Genomic DNA, 23,452 nt, shown 5'->3' on the forward strand with positions numbered 1-23,452 from the left:
TTGAACTCTTTATACTCTTCAAGAAAAATAGGGTTTAACTAAAATAATTACGAGAAGTTATTTAAAGTCTGTAGTGAGGTTGAGGTGTAGCCTTTTTCTTTATTTTCCTTTTGTTTCTTCATGAAGGCGCTTTTTCTTCCTGTAAGAAGCTGTTCTGCTACTGTTTTGTTTGCTTCAGTATTTTCAGGTTGAAACTTCAACTGATAAACTTGTGTCAGAGATGCATTGATGGCAAAGTAGGCCAGTGGGTGTGGATTCTTCCTCTTCTGCACTTGTGTACTGCTCCTACACAACACGACTGCTGTGAAATGGATGAAGATTTCTGGGCTGGGCTGGAAGGACTTCCATTTGTTGAAGCAAGGAAGAATCATGATGTGTGAGTTCTCCAGACCTACTGGTTTTACACAATGCCTTGACCTTGCAGTTGGTGATGGTTGCTTTACTTCATCTCTTCATCTTTGTCTTGTATTTGAAGAAGAATAAGAGATGCAGCATGCTGATGGTGGTATTTGGGACACACAAACACGGTCTCTATTGGTTGCTCAAAGCCTGTGGTGTGCAGTGAAGCTGTGCATTGTGTTATCTTTCAGCCATAAGCCAGCCCTTAATTCTGCAGGCTGCAGAGCATCTTGTGGGATTGGTTCTGCCTGCTGTGAGTTACAGCAGTTTGATGTGCGTGGTGAGCAGTTGAGCAACACATGGAATTTATTTCTATTGAACGTCTCTGTTGTTCAATGGCTGGGTCCTGGGGTCCCTTACTGATCTTCAGCTGCAAATGAGAGAAGTGCTCGAGTCAGAATGAGAGCTCTCTGGGCTCCATGAGCCTTCAGCCTTTTGTACTGTGAGAACACAAAGACTTTGTTTTGCTTTCCATCCAGGGGGATCCTGCTGGAACTCATGAAGGAGAAGAAATACCTGATGGAATTGGATGCGACTCTGGTCAAATCATGGATGTGTGTGCTGCCCGCGGAGAACCTTGCTGAATTTGTTGAAGAGTTCTCTGTTGATATACTGATTTCCCTTCAGGGTGTTTCTTACAGACTGCAGAATGCTGACCCTTCATGCAGGAAGTCTGAGGTTTGTCTCTTTGTTGCTTCATCTGGCAAGGAGTCGAGGGGAGGAAACGTGGTTGGTAATGAATCAGAGCACAGCGAGCTTAAAACTTAGCTAAAGACAAATTGCTCTGAAGCAAAGTGGGAGGGTGTGTGTGAGCAAAAAGCCTCACTGGAATAGAGGAGAGATGCACCTGCTTACCTGGGTTTGCTCTTAGTTACTGGTGGCAAATGCTCTCATCCTGGGATCCCTCTGTGCTGCATGAAGCTGGTTTTCTGTGCGGTCCTTGGGGCTGCCCAAGGCGCTGCTGATGTGAGATGTTCTCCTGCCTGTTGTGAAAACGTGTTTGTGTGAAGACAAGAGGGGTTCCTTATTGCATTTGATAGCAATGAGCTTAAAGACTCTAGATTGTAAGAAGTGTGGCTGTTCAGAGAAATTATTGTCTCATATAAGTTGAATCTAACATCCAGGAACACATTTTTAGCAGTTTCATTTGTATGAGGGCATTGGGAAGCTTCCTCTTTCACTACGTCCTCCTCAGTTAATGAGAAGCCAGACCATAGAGGCCCTTCTGTGGTATAATATTTCTCTCTCTTCATTCTTAGGTAATTGTGAAGCTTCTGAAGATGCTGGTGTGCATCTTGGATGGCGAACGTGCCAGGTAACAGAAGTACTTCTCTGTCGGGAGAACAATCTTCATCCTGTTTCCATGTGTGTTATGGGATTGCGTGGGATTATGCTTGATTAGCTCGGGCGTGTGCATTGAAATCTATGGATAGAAGGATCCTACATTTCTACACCCATCAAACTGAAGCTTTTTCATAAGTCTAACTGGGGGAAGGGTTGCTAATTGATGCATCGTTAGATTTGTTTTTTCTTTTTCCTTCTGAACAGCAGATAAATTCTCATTTATTCCTGTCCTCCAGAGCTCTGCAGGCTCGCTCGTGGTTGCTCTGCCTGACCTTCTGCTTCAAGCTGCATGAGAGTGTCTGCAGATGCATGAGGAGGGTGCTGGATTTCAAGGTTCCTGCCACTTCTGCTATGTTGGTGGCAAAAGTTGCCAAACTTCAGCCCACAGAAGTGAGTACCAGGCAGTCATTCACGGCTTGTCATGAGTGGGGTATCTGGAAATGTGACAGCAATGGTGTAACCAACTGGTTTGGGGTTGTATCTGTTCTCATTTTGGTAACCTTGGTACTCCAAATTAACACAGTAATGTGGTTGGTATGCCCAAATAGCTGTGAAATCACTTCAATGGTTTTTAATATTATAGAATATTATAGTTATAGTTTTAATATATAGTTATAGAAAATAAGATCAAGTGCTTAGGCTTGCTGTCATGGGTTCCTTTCTGTCTGTCCACTGGCTCTTCTGGGGGGGGGCAGTTATTTCTCCTCTTTATATTTGTTTCCTGGAATGGAAGTTGATAAGTTGCCTGTTTGTAAGCTTTGCATTTCCAGCCTCTCTTGCTTTTGCTCAGTTGCTGGGGGGTTGCACCCATCTCACATGGCTGTATGATGCACGTAGGCCTCTTTTAGAAATATTTATTTGAAAATCAGTTGCTGTCCCGCTTGAACTGATCTTCCTTTTTCCTTCACTTGTGTGCAGCAGGTTCTGAGCGATGAAACAGCGCTGGAAAATCCATTGGAGGAGGTGCTCAGTGCAACCCTAACACATGCTCGAGCGTGGTTCAAAAACGCTCTAAGCCAGAAGTTACTGAAGGAGCACCACCGCCATGTGATGTTCACTTTTAATGCTGAACCTGAGGTTTGTCAGCTTCCAGTAATCAGAATGAAAATATTTTACTGTCGCTTGACTGCGTAGTCTGAGTGTAATGAGGAGCATAGCTGCTGTGGCTGGGGAGGGAGTGAGGCAGAAAGAGGTAACGCGACAAGCTGAGGTGTATCACAAGCTGAGATGCTTTTCAACTCAGCAGTTTTAGAACAGCACAGCAGAGGGCTGTGTTGGGTGCTTTGAGGCTCATTTTTGGCTTTTTCTCTGCTGCTCTGAGGGTCAGTGCTGGAATGATGATGATCTGCCCCTTGCTGGTGTTTCCTGGACATGTAATTTGCTCACTGGGCTCATAGGGTCCTCCAGCATAGAGCAGCTCCTTACAGCCTCAGCCTGGGGTAGGTGCCAGCATCAAGGTGGGAGCTGTTTATCCACATCTCCTTTCATAACAGGGGCACGTTAGGGCTGTTTGGGCTCAAAGATCACGTTCTGCAGCTCCAGAAGGGATTTTTTTTTCCTTGGAATGGAAACATCTGAAAGGGCTGCAGGCTGTTTGAGGAGTGTGGACTCCTCAGTGTAGTGATATTCTCCTGATTTGAGCAGTAGCATTTAGTGTTCTGGGCTTGCTTGCTTCTAACCTGCAGGCCTGGGATGAGTTTGTGAAGATCAGCTTTCCAGATGAGCAGTTCACTGAGAGATGGAGGAACACTCTGCTGGAGGATTTGGAGAGAAGAATTCAGGAGGTACTGGGAGCCGTGGGATGGATGGTTTTCTCCTGTGCCTGCGGAATAAATTCTAGAGCCTGAATGGGCACATGAGAACACTGGCTTTTGTCACGCAAATGGACACTGTTGCTACAAGCCGTGTTCTGGAGGCTGAAAAACTGGCCATGAAACGTGAACTGCAGCATAGTGTGCTGTGTTCCTGGTGTTGGACTGCAGGGTGCTGACAGCCCGGCTGCTGTCCTGCCATTTTCGGCGTTGACTGATAGATATCCTGTTATTTTAAAGGAATTCGTACACTTTGAGCAGTTACCACCCCGTTAGTTTTAAAGAAGTGTAAATTACCACTCGCACCCGTTATGTAGGTGCTGTTATGTAGGTGCTGTTGTGGGGCTCTCAGCTGCACGCACTGTGTGGGTCCCTTTGAAATTGAGCCATTCAATCTCCTCATTTGCTTTCTGCCTTGGCTGTAAAGATTTTTTTTTCCATCAGAAAAAAGTAATTCCTGATGGAAACTCAGATAGGAGAGACTTACTGCCTGCTTCAGAGGGAAACTAGGAGATTTTTCCAGCATTTATGCTTAATCTTTTCCAGTCCCTGGTAAGCGATGCACGGCCAATGCTTGGTTCCACTAGGAAGCTCACATGTTTGGCTTAGTTCCTGGTGTTATCTTAATAGCACTCTTACAGAGAAAAAAAAAAACGTTGGGAATTTGATGAGTAATCTCTTGTTTACCCTGCAGGAGGATGCAGTTAACCAAATCTTAGCTTACTGCTGTCAGCACCACCGACTTCAAGATCTCGACCGTTCCATTGGCTGCTGCTTTGAAAACTGTGCCATAGAGGCTGTTACTGCAGCTTGCCAGGTATTGTTTTCCCTCAGGGCAGGAAAAGCCTTTCTTTTTTCAAAGAAATCCTCTGTAGGGATGAATGTTGTGATGGAAGGAGTGTTAGCTACCTTTTCCTGATGGCTTGAGTTGCTGTGGGCTGTTTTAGTTCAAACTGACCAGAGTATGACCAAGAAATCGGGATCCACTTACACAAAGTCCATGAGAAATGTCTGCAGTGCTCATCGCGTCGCGGCTGCTTGCATCACTCATGTCGTGTGGCTGTTTTAGAAAGCGCCTCAGCACTGCTGAAATCAGTGCCTGCTCCTGAGGCAGACCTGGCACAACCCAAAATGCTGATGTGTTCCTTCCTTCTGGCTTTGTGCAGACCCAGAGCAATCTCCTGGATATGATATCTTCCTACAACATGGACCAGTTCAGCCAGCTGGTGTCAACGATCATTGTGAAGTCGTGGCCCAGAAGGATTCAGTGTTCTCAGGATGATTTTGATGAGATTTTGCACCACTTGCTTACGTGGCCTGATGTCAAATATATCTTCAGCTTTAATGGTATGTCTGTGTGTTCTGACTGGTTGCTGCTACCTAAAAATGCAGGTCTTTGTCATGTGAGTGGGTTGAAATGTGTTCCATTTTGGAATTTGGAGTTTGGGGTATGGGATCTCTGTGGGAAGGTATCTGAAGTGCTGTCCTGAGGTCCTGGCAGTTTCTGTTGAGGTAAATGTGGAGGATCAGAGGATGCTGTGTTGAGTTCATGTGCTTTTGGATGGGGATTCAAATGGGAAATTGAAATACTCTGTTTTATGGCATAAAAATTAGGCAGAAGCTATAATTTAGTGAAGCAGGACCGATCTAGGTTTTCTACGTGTTGTTTCTTGAACAGGAACAAACACAAAGCTCCAAGAGCAGCTTACAAACGAAGCAAGAATTGTAATGGCCAAAGCAGACTCTGTGTTCATGAGCATCACCAATGACCTCCAGGAAGGGAGCATCCTCATCAAACATCTGGAAGAGATTTTTCAGCATGAGAATCAGTTTGTCTTTATCTGGGAGCTAAGTAAGTGTGCTGCTCAGGGTGGCCTTGTGGTTTTGCTGCATGGTTGCAGTGACTGATGGTGTACTCTGTTAAGATTACTTCAGTGATTAGTTACTCTAATTAGGTGTTTCAGCATTTATTAGTGCTGCCATTCTCTGTATTCTTTGTGTAGAGCTCACAGCTTGTCCTGCCTGCATTGCAATGTTGGTGGCTGTGCTGATCCAACCCTGAGCTACAGGTGCAGAGGGGGAAGCACCATCCTAGTGACCACGGATGGGTTTTCTTTCAGAGCACAAGCAGCTGTTAGATGGGCAAAAAGAACTGCTGAGACAACTGAAAGAAGTGCTGCGGAGGAGACGAGAAGAAGTAACACACATCATGGAAGAGAAGAAAGCAATAGGAACCTTTCTGAACATGTGTAGGAGGGTGCAGGCATCTGTGACAGGTAGTGCTTTGGGGAAGCAATCTTCAAGTGGTGGCAACACCAGAAAACGCAATTTTTGTTGAAAACTACTGAACTTTTAAAGCAGGTTTTATTCTAAACTATAGGAAGAATGGGGAGGGATGGGGAAAATAAACCTGGAGCATCTGTGGCCGTGGGTGAGCACTTGTGTGTCAGGCGGTGTTTGTAGGGGTCTGCTGACACTACGTGCATTACATCTTGCAGCACAGATTAGGAGAATTAAGGCTTGTATGGGTGAGGCATCTGACCTCTGACTGTCTCTATTTTTAAAGTGTATGTCGGTGAAGTGGATCATCAACACTCAGAAGATCTTCACTCAGAAAAACTGAATAGAGTTGTGAATGTGGGAAAGAGACCCATCCAGACCTACTTCAGGCTGAGCCAAGAGCTGAAAGAATGTGCCCAGAAAATGCACACTTTTAAAGACAGCCTGATCTTCCAGCAGTTCTGGGAGGAAGCTGCCATGGAAGCAAGAGAGGATTATGGTAGTTCAGACGAGGAGGAGGCTGTTCCTGTAATGGAGCTCGATGATGTTCTTGATGAACTAATCTCCCCTTGCTTTACAAGTTACAAGAGGTTGTATGAGGATCTCAAGTCTGGAAGTCTCACTCTGTCTGAAGTTGATAGAATTTTTCGGGATTTCACCGATCATCCTGAAGATATCAAAGCAGAGCTGAACATCATCTGTGAACTTCAGCCCGAGGAAGGGAAGCGTTGGGTTGATCGGCGTTTCCAGCAGATCCAGCAGTATCACGAAATGCATTTAACTTTTGATGCTGCCAAGATTATTGATAATGTCAAGGAGAGTTTGAACCTTTCTGGTGACTTCAGTGTCCTGGAAAACTTGCTGTACATGGTAAGTGTTTGTTCTTTCAGCTCTCTGCTGTCAGGGTGTTGGCTGGAGGTTTCAGTAGAGCTGATCCTTCTTGGTTCTGTGTGATCTGTCAGACCAGTCTGTGCCCTAGAATACTTATTTGGGATAACTGTAGTGTTCAAATGAAGTGCTTGTGTGTAATCTTTCTTAAAAGAGAGAAGATGTATTCATCTGATGTTGTTTGGGCTATGTCTTTGCAGAGGGCTTTCCTTTCCCTTGGAAAACAGGCTGTATTTCCCATTCCCAGAATGAATGCTTGTTTCTGCTGCTTGCTTCATAGACAGAAGAGCTTGAATCACGCAAGACACAAAAACTGGACTTCATCAGCTCTGAGCTTATACGTGCCAAGGAACTTCTGCAGGGGATCACTGTGAACCGTCGGGAATGCCTGAGGGAGCTGGCCCAGCAGAAGGAGTTTGTCTGCTGGGTCAGAGAAGCACTGAAAGGTGTGTGCTGCTCACCCTGAAATTAGGCAGATGGTACCAGAAGGGATGCTAGTTTGTGTGGGGGGGCAGGAGGAATGCCGTGTCCCTGACCCATCTGTTTTATGCTTTCACAGCTTCTGTTATTACAGTTACCAGCATCCCTCACGACTTTCAGCATGGAACGTGCTGTGACGTAGCCCCTGTAAACATGCCATTGTAGTCTTGTGCTGTACACAGTGGCTACCCTGATACAGAGCAGGGCTTGGTCTGAGCACTGTAACTCCTGCCACTGTTGGTTGCTTAAGAGAACAGAGGTTATCTGTGTAACAGGGTGGCAGCAGTCTGAATTCTGTGTCTGTCGGGTCAGCTGTCTTACTCTGACACAGACACACACCCCTTCAGTCCTGGCTGTGAGCCTGTGCTATTCGTGGTAATGCAGATAGAAACCAGAAGCCAAGGATGCTGTTAATTCAGGTGAAATCCTAATGAAATGGGTGATGGTATGGGTGGAGGAAAGCTGCACTGGAGATTTTATTCAAAGGTTCCTTCTGCATCTTCTACAAAAGCGTGTCAGGAAACTGCAGTAAATCCACTTCATTCCTTATTCACGTGTTTATCTCATTGAAGATATAAATGAGCTGAAGGTCTTTGTGGACTTGGCCTCTATTTCTGCTGGGGAGAATGACATGGATGTGGATCGTGTGGCATGTTTCCATGACACTGTGCACGGCTATTCTTCCCTGCTCTACGAGCTGAGTCAGGAGTCGGGGTTTACTGACTTCATGCGCTGCTTACGAAAGCTGTGGCGAGCCCTGGACACAGATGAGAACCTTCCCAAAAAACTGGTGAGTTCTGCTGTGGCTCAAAGGCTGACTGCAGCAGCTCTTGTTGTAGGAAAGGAAATATCTTACGTTCACGTAGCACAAAAATTCACTGCAGCAATTATTGCTCGTATAGCACAGGTTTCTTCAGAGTACTACTGAAGCTTTTAAGCATGACATGGTGTAGTTTTGCTCTCTGAAAGAGTTTGATGGTGCAGAAGAGGGAAGGCAAATGAGTAGGAACTCCATTTTATTCTTTGCAGCAAGGCAGTTCTACGGTTAGAGGCTCTGAAGTGCTGCAGGCTCTTTTCTGCAGCCCAGTGTTGGTGAAGAGCAGCTGTGCTGCAGGGTTGGGCTGTGGCCCTTTTCTCCTTCTCCATCCTGAAGCTCTCTGAAGCCAGCCCAAGCTGTTTTTCCTGAACGCAGATAGAAGCCTGGATAGAAATGCCAAGTCAGAGTGATAAGGGCAATGCCACGTCTTCTCTTCCCACAGCGTGCGTCAGCTCAGCACTTGGAGTGGCTGAAAACAGTGAAGGAGAGCCATGGGTCTGTGGAGCTGTCATCACTGTCCCTGGCAGCCACCATCAACAGCAGAGGACTGTACATTCTTGAAGCACCAGCTGATGGCCGGAAGGTGAGGCTGCTTCTCTCTGCTTGAGCTGCTGCTGTGTCAGACTGCTGTTTTCTGATCAATGTCACCCACAGGCAGCACTGCTGGCATGTCAGTGACTGTCAGAAATGGGCTGTACTTTCACTGCTACTTTACATGGTTTCTTTTGGGGGACCGGTGGCTCTCAAGTGCTCTTCTTGCTGCCTCAGCCATGGAACCTCATTGCACATCAGCACTGATTTACTATCTGTTAGGTTTGTTTGGACAACGTCCTGCACCTCACCCTTCTGGAGAGCTCTGATGATCACAAACTGTCGTGGAAATACTCTCTGGCAGAGCTTCGTGAACTGCAGAACAAACTGATGCTCATGTCAGCAAAGGGAGAGCAAGGCCTGGAGGTGGAGAAGTTCTCTGAGGTCAGATTTTAAACCCAATGGCTTATTGGTGTTGAAGCTGAGGTTGCATTTTGCTTGAACATCAGCTTTTAGGACTGTGATTTACAGCTGAGTTCTGGGGCTGGGCAGTAGCAGACAGATACTCCTATCTTTTTTTGGTTCCCTGTTGGAGGGGAAATAAACTGGAAATGGAATAGAAGATGAGCATCCTCATCTTCTGTCTATGCTGAGAATGTTCCTGGCTGAGGGGGTTGCTGTACTTGTATAAAAACCAAAGGATTCCTTACAGGCTTCCTGAGGTTAAACCTCTTCCAGGGAGCCTTTTGTACAGGGCCTGACATACCTGGCACAGAGCCTTTGTAATTGGAAGTTTCTTGGGTGGTTTTGCTGGCTGAGACTTGGTAAAATCAGTTGTGTTTTTTTTTTTTTTGTCCTCACACAGACCTTTTCCAATGTCCAAAGGCTTGCACAGGCCTTTATAGACCTTTACTCAGCTGGGAACATGCTCTTCCGCTCCTGGCTTGCTCAGGTACACTGTTCCCCAAAAAGCGAGTGGTGTATTCTTATAGACTTCACTTTGAGGCTGATCCCAGGGCTGGAAGGGCAAGGGGAGCTGGCAGATGTGCTCCCTCGCCTCTGCAAGACGATGGAGAGCTTTCTGGAGAGCTGGCAAAGCTTCATGTCCAAGAAGCGATTCCAGCATTTCTACTTGAACTTCTACACAGCTGAGCAGCTGGTTTATTTGTGCACAGAGCTGGGGCAGGGGCAGCCCAGCCAGAAAGCCCTGATGATGCTTTCGTTCCTAAAAAGTAACTGCACCGCAGAGGATGTCCTTAGAGCCTCTGAAAGCCACGAGCCTCCCAGCTCAACCAAGGCTCTTTCTGACTTGCCTGCACTGCTGGATGAGGAGAGGGATCTGACCACCTGCCTGGAGCACATCTGGGAGTGCTACATGAGCAACATGGGCGCCTTCCTTCCAAAATGCCTGGATGTGGACACGCTTGGTGCGTGGCTGAAGAGCCTGGCCAGCGGGGAGAGGGAGTGTGTCACCAGGGACTTCCCACAGGATCTTCTGCACGTTGGTCAGCCCAACCTCATCACGTGCCCTCGCTCGGAGGTGCTCACTTCTGCTCTGGCCGTTTACATGAACAGCCCCAACCAGCCCCTCCCCACTTTCGATGAAGTTCTCCTGTGCACTCCTCAGACCACTGCTGAGCAAGTGGGGCTCTTCCTCAGGAGATGCCTCATCCCTGGCAGCGAAGGAGAGAAAATTTACACCATGCTGTTTGCAGACGAGCTGAGCTACGATGTCAGCTGCAAAGCAGAGGAGCTGTTCCAGCATCTGCAGGGCTACAACAGCACCTATCGCCTCATCATCCTGTGCAACTGTGAGAGGGAGCACTGCTACATCCCTTCTGTCTTCAGCCAGTACAAAGTGCACATGATACCCCAGAGACCCCTCACTGAAATCCAGCAATACCTGCAGCACCACTACAGAGTTGTTCAGCCTTCAAACTCAGCCGCCTGCGTGTTCAAGGGCAGCTCGTGTGTAGGGATCGTGTCCTCCAAAAGAGCTGGTGTGGGTAAGAGCTCTCGTGTAAAACACAGTATTGAAAACAAGGGTGGGGTTCATTGTGCCTGCTTTTCTGTCCTAAGTATCTGGTCAGGAAGAATGATTCAGACTTCAGGCAGTAGTGAGGTGGTAGGCATCTCTAGAGATGGTTTCTCTTGCTGATCTGACACTTCTCTCTTTCTACTGACATGAATTGTTAACACAAATTAACTGGCTTTGATTCCAGGCTGTGACTACTGCTCTGACAAGATTTAGACCTTCTTTTTCTGGAATGTACTTTAGAAAGCTTCAGAGATCTCAAGGAATATCTATATCTAAGCGTTTGATTCACTTCATTCTATGATGTCTGTAGTGCTATATAGCTGATACTGATTTAATTCTTGCGGTGTTTTTATGATAACAGGGAAATCCCTCTATGTAAAGAGACTACATGAGAGACTGGAAGCACAGCAGCCTGACTGTACAGAACTTCTGAAAACCATCAGGCTAATAGAGCCAGCAGTAGATGAAGATAAAGTGCTACAATCTCTTCTGCCTTTTCTGGAGAGCCAGCAGCCCACAAAGCCCATGATATTCCATTTTGACATCACCTCTTCAGTAAGTTCATGTCTCCTACCCATCCTCTTCCTTGCAGAAGCTTTTGTTTCTTAGTAAGCTATTTAACTAGGCCATGTTTTATGATGATTGATTGTGTAAGTTAGCAAAGGGCTCTTCTGAGCGTTGAGGTGGCTGTGAACACTGAAACAGGTTGCTCAGAGAAGCTGTAGAATCTCCATCCTTGGAGACATTCAAAACCTGACTAGATGTGATGTCAGACAGCCTGCTCTGAGCAGTGGGGTTGGGGGGCCCTTCTTCAGAGGTCCCTTCCAATGCCAGTTATTCTGTGATTCTATGAAGTTGTGATGAGTGAATAACAGGAGATGTCTTTCCCTTTATTCTAATGACAGGTACAAAGTGGAGTTCCAGAGTTTCTGTTCAAGCTGTTGGTTTTGCAGTATCTGACAGATGCTAAAGGAAATATGTGGCTGCGACAGAAGTGCCATTTGTACATCATTGAAATCCTTGAGGTGTCACCTCTGCCACAGCAAACGGTAAGGCACGTCTGTACAGCAGTGCTTATCTCTGAATTTCTCAGTCATTTGGCACCGATGTTGGTATGTAGGTGGACACGAGCTGTGGAGGCTGTAATGGTAAATACAGCTCAGAGGTTCCCTGTTTGTCTCGGGGGTGTTGCACATCTCCATTACAAAGTGGGATGGTATGAAATGATATTAAAACACAGCAGAGCTGTTGTGGTTTCCTTGGATTATTCATTTTTTTAGTCTGTTAGCTTGAGCATCATTGGTCCTGCTGTAACATTTGTAGGAAAGATAAAAACACAAAATCCAATCTTTGTGTAGCTTTGCATGTTTGAAAGTACTAAGAATATTTATACTCAAATGTAAAAATGTTCTTACAAGAGGAAATGGATGAGTAACAAGTTTCTGTGGTTTAATTTTCTTTTTCCTTGAGGTAGCTCTGAGAAGGGATTGAGGTTAACAAAGGACTGATGTTACAGGAAGGAAACTAGAGGGAATGGGATCACCGAAAACACAGGGAGGGGAACATTATGGTTATGTAGAGTAGTTGCTGTTCTGTTAGGTCTGTGATCTTAGGTGAGGTTACTGTAAGAAGAGATTAACACAGATGAAGACTAGGGCAACGGGTTTGTGATGAAATATTTTGCTTTCCTCTACTCCAGGTATCAGTGAGCCAGAAGTATAATTTCCTTGATGCGTTCCCTAAAGTAACATGCAAGTCTCCCAAGGAGGTACTAGAAATGGAGACGCTTGGGAGGCAGCCCAGGGATGCTTCAGATCCAGGAATGGACGAGGAGGAATTTCATAGTGAGGCTTTCCAGAGACCTTTCCAGTATCTGAAAAGATTTGACAACGGGTGCAATCTGGACACATTCTGGTATACAGAACACTCTGTGGAAGGGAGCCCAGCAGAATGCCTGCAGGTTTTCCTCCTGCACTGTGGGGTCGTGGATCCCTCCTGGTCAGAACTGCGAAACTTTGCATCATTTCTCAATGTTCAATTGAGAGATTGTGAAGCTTCTGTCTTTTGCAACCCTGAATTTATCCAGGACACTCTGCAAGGCTTCAAAAACTTTGTTGTTACCTTCATGATTTTAATGGCAAGGGATTTCGCGACGCCCTCCCTACACATTTCTGATCAGAGTTCAGGAAGGCAGTCCTTCAACCTGGGGGATGTTTCCGAAGATGATCTTCTTCCTTTCCGCGTTCGGAAGAAGTGGGAGTCTGAGCACCACCCCTATTTGTTTTTCAATGGAGACCGTGTGTCCATGACGTTCATTGGCTTCCACTTCCAGCCCAATGGGGCTCGTGGTGTTGATGCCATTAATCCTTTGAACGGCAGTATTATCAAGAGGAACATCATGTCTTCACAGCTGTACAATGGCTTGTTACTCCAGAGGGTTCCCTTTGATATTTCTTTCGACAGCTTGTCCCGTCTTGAGAAACTAGACAGGCTGTGCATGGTTTTGGGAATCTCGTACATAACAGACCCTGATGAGACCTATGAACTCACCACAGACAACGTGCTGAAGATGTTGGCTATTGAGATGCGCTTCAGGTGCAACATCCCAGTTGTTATCATGGGAGAAACAGGCTGTGGGAAAACCAGGCTGGTAAATTTCCTGTGCAAGTTACGCAGGAGCTTCGTAGAGGTAGAGAACATGAAGCTTGTGAAAGTCCACGGAGGTACAACTGCAGAAATGATTTATGCCAGGATCAAGGAAGCAGAAGTCCTTGCTATAGCCAATAAGAAGCAGCATGGATTGGACACAGTTCTATTTTTTGATGAAGCCAACACAACAGAGGCTGTGAGCAGCATCAAGGAAGTTCTATGTGACCACACGGTGGAAGGGAAGCCTTTGGTCTCTTGCTCTGGCTTGCAGATCATAGCAGCCTGCAACCCTTACCGAAAGCACACGCCAACGATGATTCAGCGCTTGGAATTAGCTGGGTTGGGCTACAGAGTCAAAGCCGATGAGACAAAGGAGAAGCTTGGATCTATTCCACTGAGACAGCTTGTGTACCGGGTCCATGCGCTCCCACCCAGCATGATCCCCTTAGTGTGGGATTTTGGGCAGCTGAACAACTTAACTGAAAAAATGTACATACAGCAGATTGTGCAGAGAGTTACCGAACATTTCCGAGTGGACCAAGCTGACGTGAAGGTAATTGCAGAAGTGCTGATTGTTTCCCAGCAGTACATGAGGCAGAGGGATGACGAGTGCAGCTTTGTCAGCCTGCGGGATGTGGAGCGCTGCATGGAAGTTTTCAAGTGGTTTTACAAACGCAGTGAGCTGCTGTTGGAAGAGTTGGAGAACTACCTTGAAGAAAAAGGAGGTCTGAAGAGCCCTGAGAGAAACAACGTTATCTGGTCCTTAGTGCTAGCAGTTGGGGTCTGCTATCACGCATCCTTGGAAAAGAAGGAGGCCTATAGGAATGCTATCAGCAAGGTTCTCCCAGAGCCTTACGATACTCAGAAAAAGATTTTGGAAGAAATCAGCTTGATGCAGGATTTATTCCTGAGTGGTGTGCAGCTCCGAGACACCATAGCAAGAAACTTGGCCTTAAAAGAAAATGTCTTCATGATGGTCATCTGCATTGAGCTGAAAATCCCTCTTTTTCTTGTTGGGAAGCCTGGCAGCTCCAAATCCCTTGCAAAAACCATTGTGGCTGATGCGATGCAGGGCCAAGCTGCTCACTCGGATCTGTTCAAGGACCTGAAGCAGATCCATCTGGTGTCTTTCCAGTGCAGCCCTCTCTCTACTCCAGAGGGTATCATAGGCACTTTCAAGCACTGTGCTCGGTTCCAGGATGGGAAGAACCTGGACGAGTATGTCTCTGTGGTGGTTTTGGATGAGATTGGGCTGGCAGAAGACTCTCCCAAAATGCCTTTGAAGACTTTGCACCCGCTTTTGGAAGATGGCTGCATAGATGATGACCCTCTTCCTCACAAGAAGGTTGGCTTCATTGGGATTTCCAACTGGGCTTTGGATCCTGCTAAAATGAATAGAGGCATCTTCGTCTCCCGTGGTGACCCCAGCAAAGAGGAGCTCATACAAAGTGCAAAGGGAATTTGTTGCTCAGATCGGGGGGCTTTGCACAAGGTTGAACAGTATTTTCATCACTTTGCAAACGCGTATGAAATCATCTGCAAGGCCCAGGACAGGGAGTTCTTTGGTCTGCGTGACTACTACAGTCTCATAAAGATGTTTTTTGCCTTGGTTAAGAGCTCTAAAAGCAAGCCCACGCCTCGAGACATAGCTGAAGTTGTTCTCCGTAACTTCAGTGGCAAAGATGATATCAACGCCTTGGAAATATTCACCTCGCAGTTACCAGAAAAAGGAAAGGTAAATGCTCACGATATCAGTAGAATTGAGCTGATACAACAGAACATTTACAGCAGCAGTGAGGATGGTGATTGCAGGTACCTGCTGGTGTTGACTGAGAATTACGCAGCACTGCAGATCCTCCAGCAAACTTTCTTCACTGCCCGGCAACAGCCGGAAATTATCTTTGGCTCCAGTTTCCCCAAAGACCAAGAGTACACGCAGATATGCAGAAACATCAACCGAGTGAAGGTCTGCATGGAAACCGGCCAAATGGTCGTGCTCCTCAACTTGCAGAACCTCTATGAAAGCCTCTACGATGCCCTTAACCAATACTACGTGTACCTCGCTGGCCAGAAGTACGTTGACCTGGGGCTGGGCACCCACCGCGTGAAGTGCCGGGTGCACCCCAAGTTCCGTTTGATCGTCATCGAGGAGAAGGACGTGGTGTACAAGCACTTCCCCATCCCACTGATCAACAGGCTGGAAAAGCACTACCTGGATATCAGTACGGTCCTGGACAAGGAGCAGAGAGAAAAAGTGAAAGAGTTGAAGAAGTGGGTGCGCGACTTTGTTGCAGTCGACACCAGGGAGCACCTGGTGAACCAGCAGAATTACAGCCCTTCGGATGTGTTTGTGGGCTACCACTCTGATACCTGCGCCTCGGTGGTCCTGCAGATCACGGAGCGGCTGAAGGCAGCGTGTCCTCCCAGCCAGCTCATGGCACGTGTCAAGGCTGAAGCACAGCTGGCACTGCTCAACTGTGCCACCCCCGACTCCGTCATCCGTCTCTGCAACTCGGGGGGTTTGTTTGGGACCAATTCTCTGGCCAATGTGTACTTCAAGCAGCAGCAGCACTCGTCTTTTGCAGACTTCCTCCGAGCTCACATCAGCTCTGGGTCGCAGTGCCAGACGGTCTTTACAGAGGTGAGCGTCCTCTCAAAATGCTCTGTGCCTGTGCTGAGGCTTTTAGTTTGTGTCTGCTCACGCACAGCCATAATACAGCAGCAGTGACTTTAAACAGCCCTGCTGCTGAGGTGTGCAGGGGTTGGTGTTAGGTTTTGCTTTGCTCCTGCCTTATTCCAGAACTAAAGAACTTCAGCTAAGATGGGCTGGAGAATTCTTCTGTCTCCTGACTTGCTTGGGGAGAGAGAGCGTGCTTTGTCTTGGGGCTGTTTGTGGGAAAGGTTCACTATGGGGGCTGACAAGCCATTTCTTAAAACCTTGACTGCTTCTCCTCTGCCCAGCACTGGCAGCACCAAGTGACGCTGGTCACACAGAGGGCGCTGAGGCACTGGGACAGGTTGCCTGAGGAGGCTGCGGATGCCCCATCCCTGCAGGCATTCAAGGCCAGGCTGGATGTGGCTCTGGGCAGCCTGGGCTGCTGGTTGGTGACCCTGCACATAGCAGGGGGTTGAAACCAGACGATCATTGTGGTCCTTTTCAACCCAGGCCATTCTACAATTCATTCTAAGTACGCTGCACCCAGCAACACAGCGCTGGCCCTGGGTTGGTGTAGCAGCCCATATTGACAACTTGTCTGCTTGTGGGTCAGATAAATTACTTTTGGGGTGCAGTCTGGCTCTGCAGTGAGACAGCAGCATCTGGGAGTGCAGGCATGTGAGTCTGTACTGCCTTCCGAAGCTGATAACAAACCCGTGTCTTGCACTCCCAGGTCACCACCTTCTCGAGGCTCCTCACCAGCGCTGACTCTGCCTGCCTGGAGAGAGAAGTGCAGGGTAAAGCACAAAGGCCTCAGATCCTCTTCCTGCAGCAGTTTGATACAGAGTACTCGTTCTTGAAAGGGATCCGGTGAGTTTGTTTTGTGTTTCGTTGCTCTGAGGCGGTCATCTGTATGGAAGATGCAGTGGCAGGACTTTGGGGTAATGTACTGAAAAGGGAACCAGAAGCCATGTGGTGCTGAGCTCAGTGCAGGCTGAGTTACTTCTACTGTGCTAAGCATGAGATTTGCTTTTGGAGAGGTATTCTGTCCCTGCAGGATAGCTCTCCTAGCTTTTCCCTTGGCCTATGGCAGTCAAAGCTAATCTGAGCTGACTGTCCACATTCTCTTATGTTTTGCTTTAACTCTTCTTTTAAATCCCCTTTCACTCTTTAGAGATTTCCTTGAAGCTACATCAGGAAATAAAGTCCTTATTATTCAGGCAGACTTTGAAGATGGCTCTCAAAATGCCCAGCTCGTCGCCTCGGCCAAGTAAGTCCCTCGTGGTTCCCTGCTGGCTGTGCTGCATGGAAGCTGCACACTCTTGTTTGCTATTTCTGGAGATTTCAGAATCAGGAATTCCTAATCGTCTGTTTGTGCTGTAGTAAAAGGAAATTGAAAGCGTGGATTGAATTTTGAATAATAATTCATAATCCAAGTCTAAATAAACCAGTACTGGGCTGGCTTAAGTCATCAAGCAATGCCCTGTGAAGTGCAGGTTTTTGCTTTTGGCTGTGTGATTGAGTGAAGCAGGCAGAGTGACTTAGGGAGCGCAGGGGAAGGAGGGTGCCTTGTCTAACGGAGGAAAGACTGGTGGCCTTGACTTCTGTCTGACAGCAGCACTTCTCTTTTGTTGCAGATACACTGTTGTTAATGAAATCAACAAGGCGAACTTGGGAGAATGCTCAGTCTTTGTTTACTTTATTATGAAGCTTACGCGGGTGGAAGGAGGAACGTCGTACGTGGGATTCCATGGAGGTGGGTTTGGCCGTCTGTCATCTCCAATTCACCTTCCTTTCTGATGCTGAAGACCTGGAATCAGTGTGTCCAGCAGCTTGTCTGACCTGCTTCCTTCATCCGTGTGGGGGCTGTGTTCCCCAGGGCATGACATCACTGTCATTGTGCCTGTAGGTCTGTGGCAGTCGGTGCACATAGATGACCTCCGCAGGTCCAAGGACATGATCTCTGATATGTCTGTGCTGCAGAACCTCACCATCAGCCAGATGCTCTGTGAGGATTTGGGTAAAGCCAAAGGTGAGCTGCGTGTGAGCTGCGTGTGAGCTGCGTGTGAGCTGCGTGTGAGCTGCGTGTGAGCTGCGTGTGAGCTGCGTGTGAGCTGCGTGTGAGCTGCGTGTGAGCTGCGTGTGAGCTGCGTGTGAGCTGCGTGTGAGCTGCGTGTGAGCTGCGTGTGAGCTGCGTGTGAGCTGCGCCAGATGCTAGAGGGGTGTCGTGTGTCCTTCCCTCCCCCCCCCCCCCCCCCCAGACTTGGTACTGGGAGTTCCTATGCTGAGTACAACATACCTATTTCCACTGCTAAATATCTCGTGTAGGGAGCACTACATGACTGCCAACTTTGCCTTTCTGTTTAGTTTGTTTCTGTGAGGTTTTGGTCGTTTTCCCTGACAAAAATGCAGTATTTCACTGCTCATTGTGCTCCTACCTCAGCACGAGAGAAAGCAGGTGCTGCAGAGTGGGGCCCGAAGTACAGCCAGTGTGCAGTGGCAGCTCAGAGAAGGGAGTGCTGATACTGCACACATCAGGGACCACTGACGAGGAACCACCCTGGAGAGCATCTCACTTGCATCAGTGTAAACCTGTTCATTTAAACCCATAGGAAGATTTTCTTTCTTGCTTAGTTTTTTCTTGGATTCTTTTTCCTTTTGCTATTTTGCCTTACAAGAGGCAGAATACAGCTGTGAGGGCTCTGGTGCAGCTTAGTGCATTAATTCAGCATCATCACATTTTTTGGTTCTTGCTGCATAAAGTTTGACAGCCCCAGCAGCTGTAAGTGCATTTAGAGAGATGGAGCTCAGCTATTTGTGCAAGCGATGATGGATCTGACAGATGTCCTACTGCTCTCAGATGCAGTCACTAAATGAACTCTTATGTGATGGATGCAGCAGTGTCCTGTTGTTTTCTAACAAAAATTCTGCACCTTGGATGCAGATCCACCTGTAAACGGAGAAGAAGAGGAGGAGAGAGAGGGGGAGGCTGAAGCATCAGTGCCAGCAGCAGAGCACTGTGAGGTCAGTGTGGGATGTATTTGTTTGCTCCTCAGCTATCAGCTCTCTGCTCTTTTGTAACCCACAGATGCAATGTTCCCTTTGCATCCATGGTCACTTGAAATCCATCTCTTATTTGTTTACATTGAGAAATGTGGGAGAGAGAAAATGTCCCCCTCTGCTGCCTGGTGAAAACTAGCATCACTAAAAAAGCAGATGAATGGCGGGACTCCATAATTCCTTACTTGTTTCTTCGTTTGTTTTCAAGAATTAGGAATACCAACCCTGTATTTAAAGCTTCTGCTGTTTTATGGACCTGGAACCTGAGGACTATGGTTCTGAGCCTTCCATTCCAGGTGTCGTTGCCTTCTGTTAGTGGGCTATTGGAAACTGTGCTGAGGTTGGCCGCAGACTTTGCAGCAGCCATGTTAAAAGTGGCTCGTGCTCCTCAGGCAGTGTGGTTCCAGAGGATGCCCACTGTCAGCGTGTGACTGGATTTTGTCCTTCTGATGCCTAAGGGTCTTCCAAGGAGGGTCCATCAACCCCCAGCCCAGTCGGGTTGATTGGTTCCGCTTTCATTTGTGAACTGCTTTCCCCTGCAGGAACTGTATTTTCACAGAAATGCTATTTTACATGCCAGTTTAAAAGGTTGCAGAAATCACAGTGTATGCTTGGATGGAAAATGAGTGCTTAAATTTGTCACCAGGGATAACAGAAGAACTGCGTTACGGGAAGCAAATGACACGGACTCTCTAGAGAGCAACATAATCCATAATAAGATGGATGTAGTTGGGCCAAGGGAGTGAAACCAAATAATGAGCTTTTTTGTCTCTGCTGCTGGGAAGGGTGAAGTGCTGGACATCGTTGTGCTGCTGAGGAGCTGCGTGCAGAGCGCTGTGGGAATGCTGCGGGACCAAAATGAGAATCTGAGCCGAAGCAGAAAGCGAATTGAGATTCTCCTCAGCCTCCTATCCAAAGAGAATGGCTTGAAAGGTATGCACTCCTCTGTAGTGCAGCTGGTAGTGTCCCTCAGCATCCGAGGAGCCACCAAAACATGCAGGTTAACTCACTGGGGACCTAAAGGTTGGTGGCTTTCACTGTAGTGTAGGAAACTCCTAGGCTGGCTCCTGAGTGTGTGTGCTCCAGCCTCGATACTTGTGTGCTTGCAGGACTTTGCCTGGACTTCTGGCTTACTCTGTGCTGTATCTGGTGGCTGGTTGCTCCCCATTGATTGATTACTGAAGCAAATATAAAATACTGTGCTTGCTGTGATATTTGTTTTGATCCAAGGCCAATAGGAGAGGAAGTACAAATAACTTCTTGTTTTCTAGCCTCCTTCCTGAAGACGACAAGGGCTCGTCTCTCCAGCCTTTTGAAAAAGCAAGAAGAAAATTCCTTTCAGCCCAAAAACTGGGTGCTTCGGGCAGCTTCCAACCTCGGTGCCCTGCAGGAGGCAGGAACCTTCAGGTAAGGACAGCAGCAGTATCTCAGAGCCTGCACCAAATGGCAGTGGTGGAGTAGGGGCAGCAGTTCTGTGTAAGCTGAATATTTGCAGTGTCACCCTCCAGGCTGTGCTGGAATCTCTCTGAAGGCAGTTTTGCCTTCCCAGCTCCTAAGCATAAGGCAGCTTGCAGCTGAATGGGCTGTGCTGGAACAGGAGTGCTTGAGTGCACGGGGGGCTCTTAGCAGATCAGTAGGATCACAGAGTCACAAATAAGAAATGTGGGGTTTTCTTCCCTCATGTTTTTTTCCTTCCTCTTTAAAAGATAGGATTAGGGCTCTCACAGACAAATGCCCGCAGGTTTTTAGGACGACCACTCCTGATTTGCTGATGCTGTTGTTCACGTTCCCTCTGGATTTCTTGGTCTCTTTCTTCCCCCCAAGGCACACCTTGTGGAAGCGAGTTCAAAAAGCCATCACTGAATTCCTGGCTCTCCTAATTGCTGTCATAGACAGAAATGGCAATCTGGAGCTGTTGGCCAGGCCAGCGCCTGAGTGGGTGACAAAGCTGTGGATGTTCATCTTCAGTGACACAAAGCTCCTGACTGTCCCTTCTGGTGGGGGTAAAAACAGGTGAGCCCTGGAGGGAGCAGCAGGAGGGCTTGGCTGGCAGCACTGACACCAGTCCCACACTCTAAATCCACAATCTAAGTCCAGTCTCTAAATCCACATAGGAGATGAACACTGTTGATTGCTCCCAGTGCTGTGCCAGAGGCAGTGGGGAAGGTCTTTGACTGCAGAAGTCTCTTTTTCTTTCTGCCTTATCCCAGTCACTCCTGGGCTTTGCTCTGTGGTTCTTGGCTTGCTCACACTTCTTACTCATCCCCTGAAGCCCGTGTGTTGTGCCACTAAGTCTTTTTGCTAGAGAACTCTCATGAATAGGTCCTAATGCTGTATAACTGGCACAAGGAGTTCTATTCATGAGTCCTTCAATTCTTTTCTCCTTCTAGGGCAGCTTTTCTTTCTGGATCTTAACTGCCTCTGTCTGAATGTGCTTCTCAAGCAAAAGCCTGCTATACTAAAGATCTTTTAATCTCCTAGCTCTCAAACAGAGATAATTCTGGTGCAGAACAGCATGATGGTTTCTGCTGATGCTGGGAATAAGATGCCCTTCAGCTGGAGGATAAAGGAGTATTTGGATGAGATGTGGTTGAAAGCTCAGTACATCCAAAACACTGAAGGTGAGCACCTGGCTTGAGCTTGTGATGCTCCATCCATCTGCCCTGTGAACTCCAGTGCATTGCTAGCATGCCTTGACCCCCCCACCACCCCGGGATCGCTTTCAGTCCCTCTATACTCATACAAGCCAGCAGAACTCTGCTTCCCAGTATTTGTCTCGTGTCCTGAGTGCTGTGGAAATACCAAGGGTTGATGTTAACATTCAGTAAATATGGCAGTGATGCTTGGCCTCAAATTCCTCGTTAGCACTCTGAATGAGAGGAGTGCTTTATGCACCAGTGACTGATAGGTGTCCAGGCAGAAGCTGTGTCAAACCCAGCTTCCTCCTGACATGCAGAGCTTTTCTCTGCACTCTTGTTTTCCAGACCAAGCGGGGAACTTCATGGATATATTCCAGAAAACTGCGCTGGGAGAATTTATCTCTGCTCTGACTGAAGGAGAAAGGCTGGAGCTCTTCCAGTGCTACGTCACTGACTTCATTGTCCTGACCATCGGTGTCTCCTCTGCAGAGGAGCTGCAGGTCAGTGTGTGGAGAGGAACTGGGAACCCCTTGGCTGAAGAGAAGGGTGTGATGCCTGTGAACGGGCCCTTTGCTGTCAATGTCATAGAATGGCCTGGGTTGAAAAGGAGCACAATGATCATCTGGTTTCACCTCCCCCCCCCCCCCCCCCCCTCACCCCTCCCGCTATGTGCAGGGTCGCCAACCACCAGACCAGACTGCCCAGAGCCACATCCAGCCTGGCTTTGAATGGATGTTGCCTTTTCAGAGCCAGTCCTCCCCTCAGATGAGTGATGAGCTGTCCCCAAAGCAGATGTTGGATTCTGAATAGCTGCTGGAATTACTGAGTGCTTACATTAGGAGACACCAATAGGAAAAATGCTAACCATTTTTTTTTTTTTTTTTTTTAGACAATTTTTGTATTTTAGTACAAAATAAATTATAAAAGTAATTTTTTTTTTTTTTTTGGTAAATTTTAATTTGATTTAATTTTTTTCTTCCACACTTTTCAGTGTCTGCAACTTGCTTTCCTCTCCTGTATCGAGGAATGGAAGGCAGCTTCTCCCAGCAGACAGGAGGCAGTGCCATGCCTGCCTTGGGTCCACCTGGGCTACAATCAGTTCAAGAGCCGCCTGCAGAACTTCTCTAGGATCCTGGCTGTACACCCCAGAGTGGTCGACTCTCTTCTTAACCTGAAAGAAGAAGGAATGTCCCATCCCAACATGGTATAGTCATCACCAGGCATTTTGTGATCCTCAGCCCTTGCAGAGGGCTGTCTTCATTGACTTAGTTTGTGTCCAGCATCCTTTTGATTTCAGCTGAAGTGGGAAGCATGAACTCAGACAGAATTCTCTGTGTTAGGAGTAGGCAGCTGTTAGCAGCCTTACTAGCAGAGCTGTAATTAGGCTGCCATGCTTGTGTGTTAATTAGTAGGGTGTGCTAACGATCTGAGCCATGAGCATGGGAAACCTAGGGCTTAAGATCATCAAGTAAGGAGTTATTCAGTGCTACATAGCAGAGCAGATTATGAGCCTTGGGCTCCCAGATAATTCCGAAATGCTACTGCTGCATTATGCTTACACTGTGTGTGCAATTAGGTTTTAGACATCTTAGCTGCAATTGTGTGTGCTGAAGAGCTGGAGAACCAGATGGAGACAGCTCAACCAGAGATCTGGCTGCAGAGAGTGAAGAATCTTCAAATGCCAATTGAATTTATTTGTAAAGACAAGTTCTTACAGAGAAGTGATATTTGGTGCCATCGGCTGCTGCAGCAACTCAAGTATGTACCACAGATCTGCTCACAGTCTTGATCTTTTGCCTTGCTGTTAGTACAGACTGAAAGCTGTTCTGGTGCTGCTTTTCTCTGTGAGAACTCTGTATA

General features: G+C 47.4%; 1 protein-coding gene across 5 annotated transcripts in view; it reads left to right on the plus strand.

Moving 5' to 3' along the window:
• RNF213 (ring finger protein 213) overlaps positions 1-23,452 on the plus strand; it is a 49,287-nt gene that overhangs the window by 8,801 nt on the left and 17,034 nt on the right. For 4 of the 5 annotated variants that reach the window (XM_052687511.1, XM_052687512.1, XM_052687510.1 and 1 more), the window contains exons 10-40: positions 179-376; positions 879-1,077; positions 1,659-1,714; positions 1,980-2,133; positions 2,662-2,820; positions 3,429-3,527; positions 4,249-4,371; positions 4,721-4,901; positions 5,233-5,406; positions 5,675-5,830; positions 6,121-6,704; positions 7,003-7,168; positions 7,775-7,992; positions 8,462-8,602; positions 8,833-8,994; positions 9,416-10,556; positions 10,950-11,143; positions 11,494-11,637; positions 12,288-15,878; positions 16,627-16,763; positions 17,068-17,163; positions 17,531-17,649; positions 17,803-17,925; positions 18,838-18,917; positions 19,739-19,886; positions 20,225-20,360; positions 20,778-20,966; positions 21,435-21,574; positions 21,938-22,092; positions 22,584-22,796; positions 23,169-23,350. In XM_052687511.1, the coding sequence (XP_052543471.1) occupies positions 179-376; positions 879-1,077; positions 1,659-1,714; positions 1,980-2,133; positions 2,662-2,820; positions 3,429-3,527; positions 4,249-4,371; positions 4,721-4,901; positions 5,233-5,406; positions 5,675-5,830; positions 6,121-6,704; positions 7,003-7,168; positions 7,775-7,992; positions 8,462-8,602; positions 8,833-8,994; positions 9,416-10,556; positions 10,950-11,143; positions 11,494-11,637; positions 12,288-15,878; positions 16,627-16,763; positions 17,068-17,163; positions 17,531-17,649; positions 17,803-17,925; positions 18,838-18,917; positions 19,739-19,886; positions 20,225-20,360; positions 20,778-20,966; positions 21,435-21,574; positions 21,938-22,092; positions 22,584-22,796; positions 23,169-23,350 (9,558 nt within the window). The remainder of the gene's footprint in view (positions 1-178; positions 377-878; positions 1,078-1,658; positions 1,715-1,979; positions 2,134-2,661; positions 2,821-3,428; positions 3,528-4,248; positions 4,372-4,720; positions 4,902-5,232; positions 5,407-5,674; positions 5,831-6,120; positions 6,705-7,002; positions 7,169-7,774; positions 7,993-8,461; positions 8,603-8,832; positions 8,995-9,415; positions 10,557-10,949; positions 11,144-11,493; positions 11,638-12,287; positions 15,879-16,626; positions 16,764-17,067; positions 17,164-17,530; positions 17,650-17,802; positions 17,926-18,837; positions 18,918-19,738; positions 19,887-20,224; positions 20,361-20,777; positions 20,967-21,434; positions 21,575-21,937; positions 22,093-22,583; positions 22,797-23,168; positions 23,351-23,452) is intronic. The other variant, XM_052687514.1, reaches the window with a different exon arrangement.

This window comes from Tympanuchus pallidicinctus, unplaced genomic scaffold (genome assembly GCF_026119805.1).
Source record: "Tympanuchus pallidicinctus isolate F22 unplaced genomic scaffold, pur_lepc_1.0 scaffold23, whole genome shotgun sequence".
NCBI lineage: Eukaryota > Metazoa > Chordata > Aves > Galliformes > Phasianidae > Tympanuchus > Tympanuchus pallidicinctus.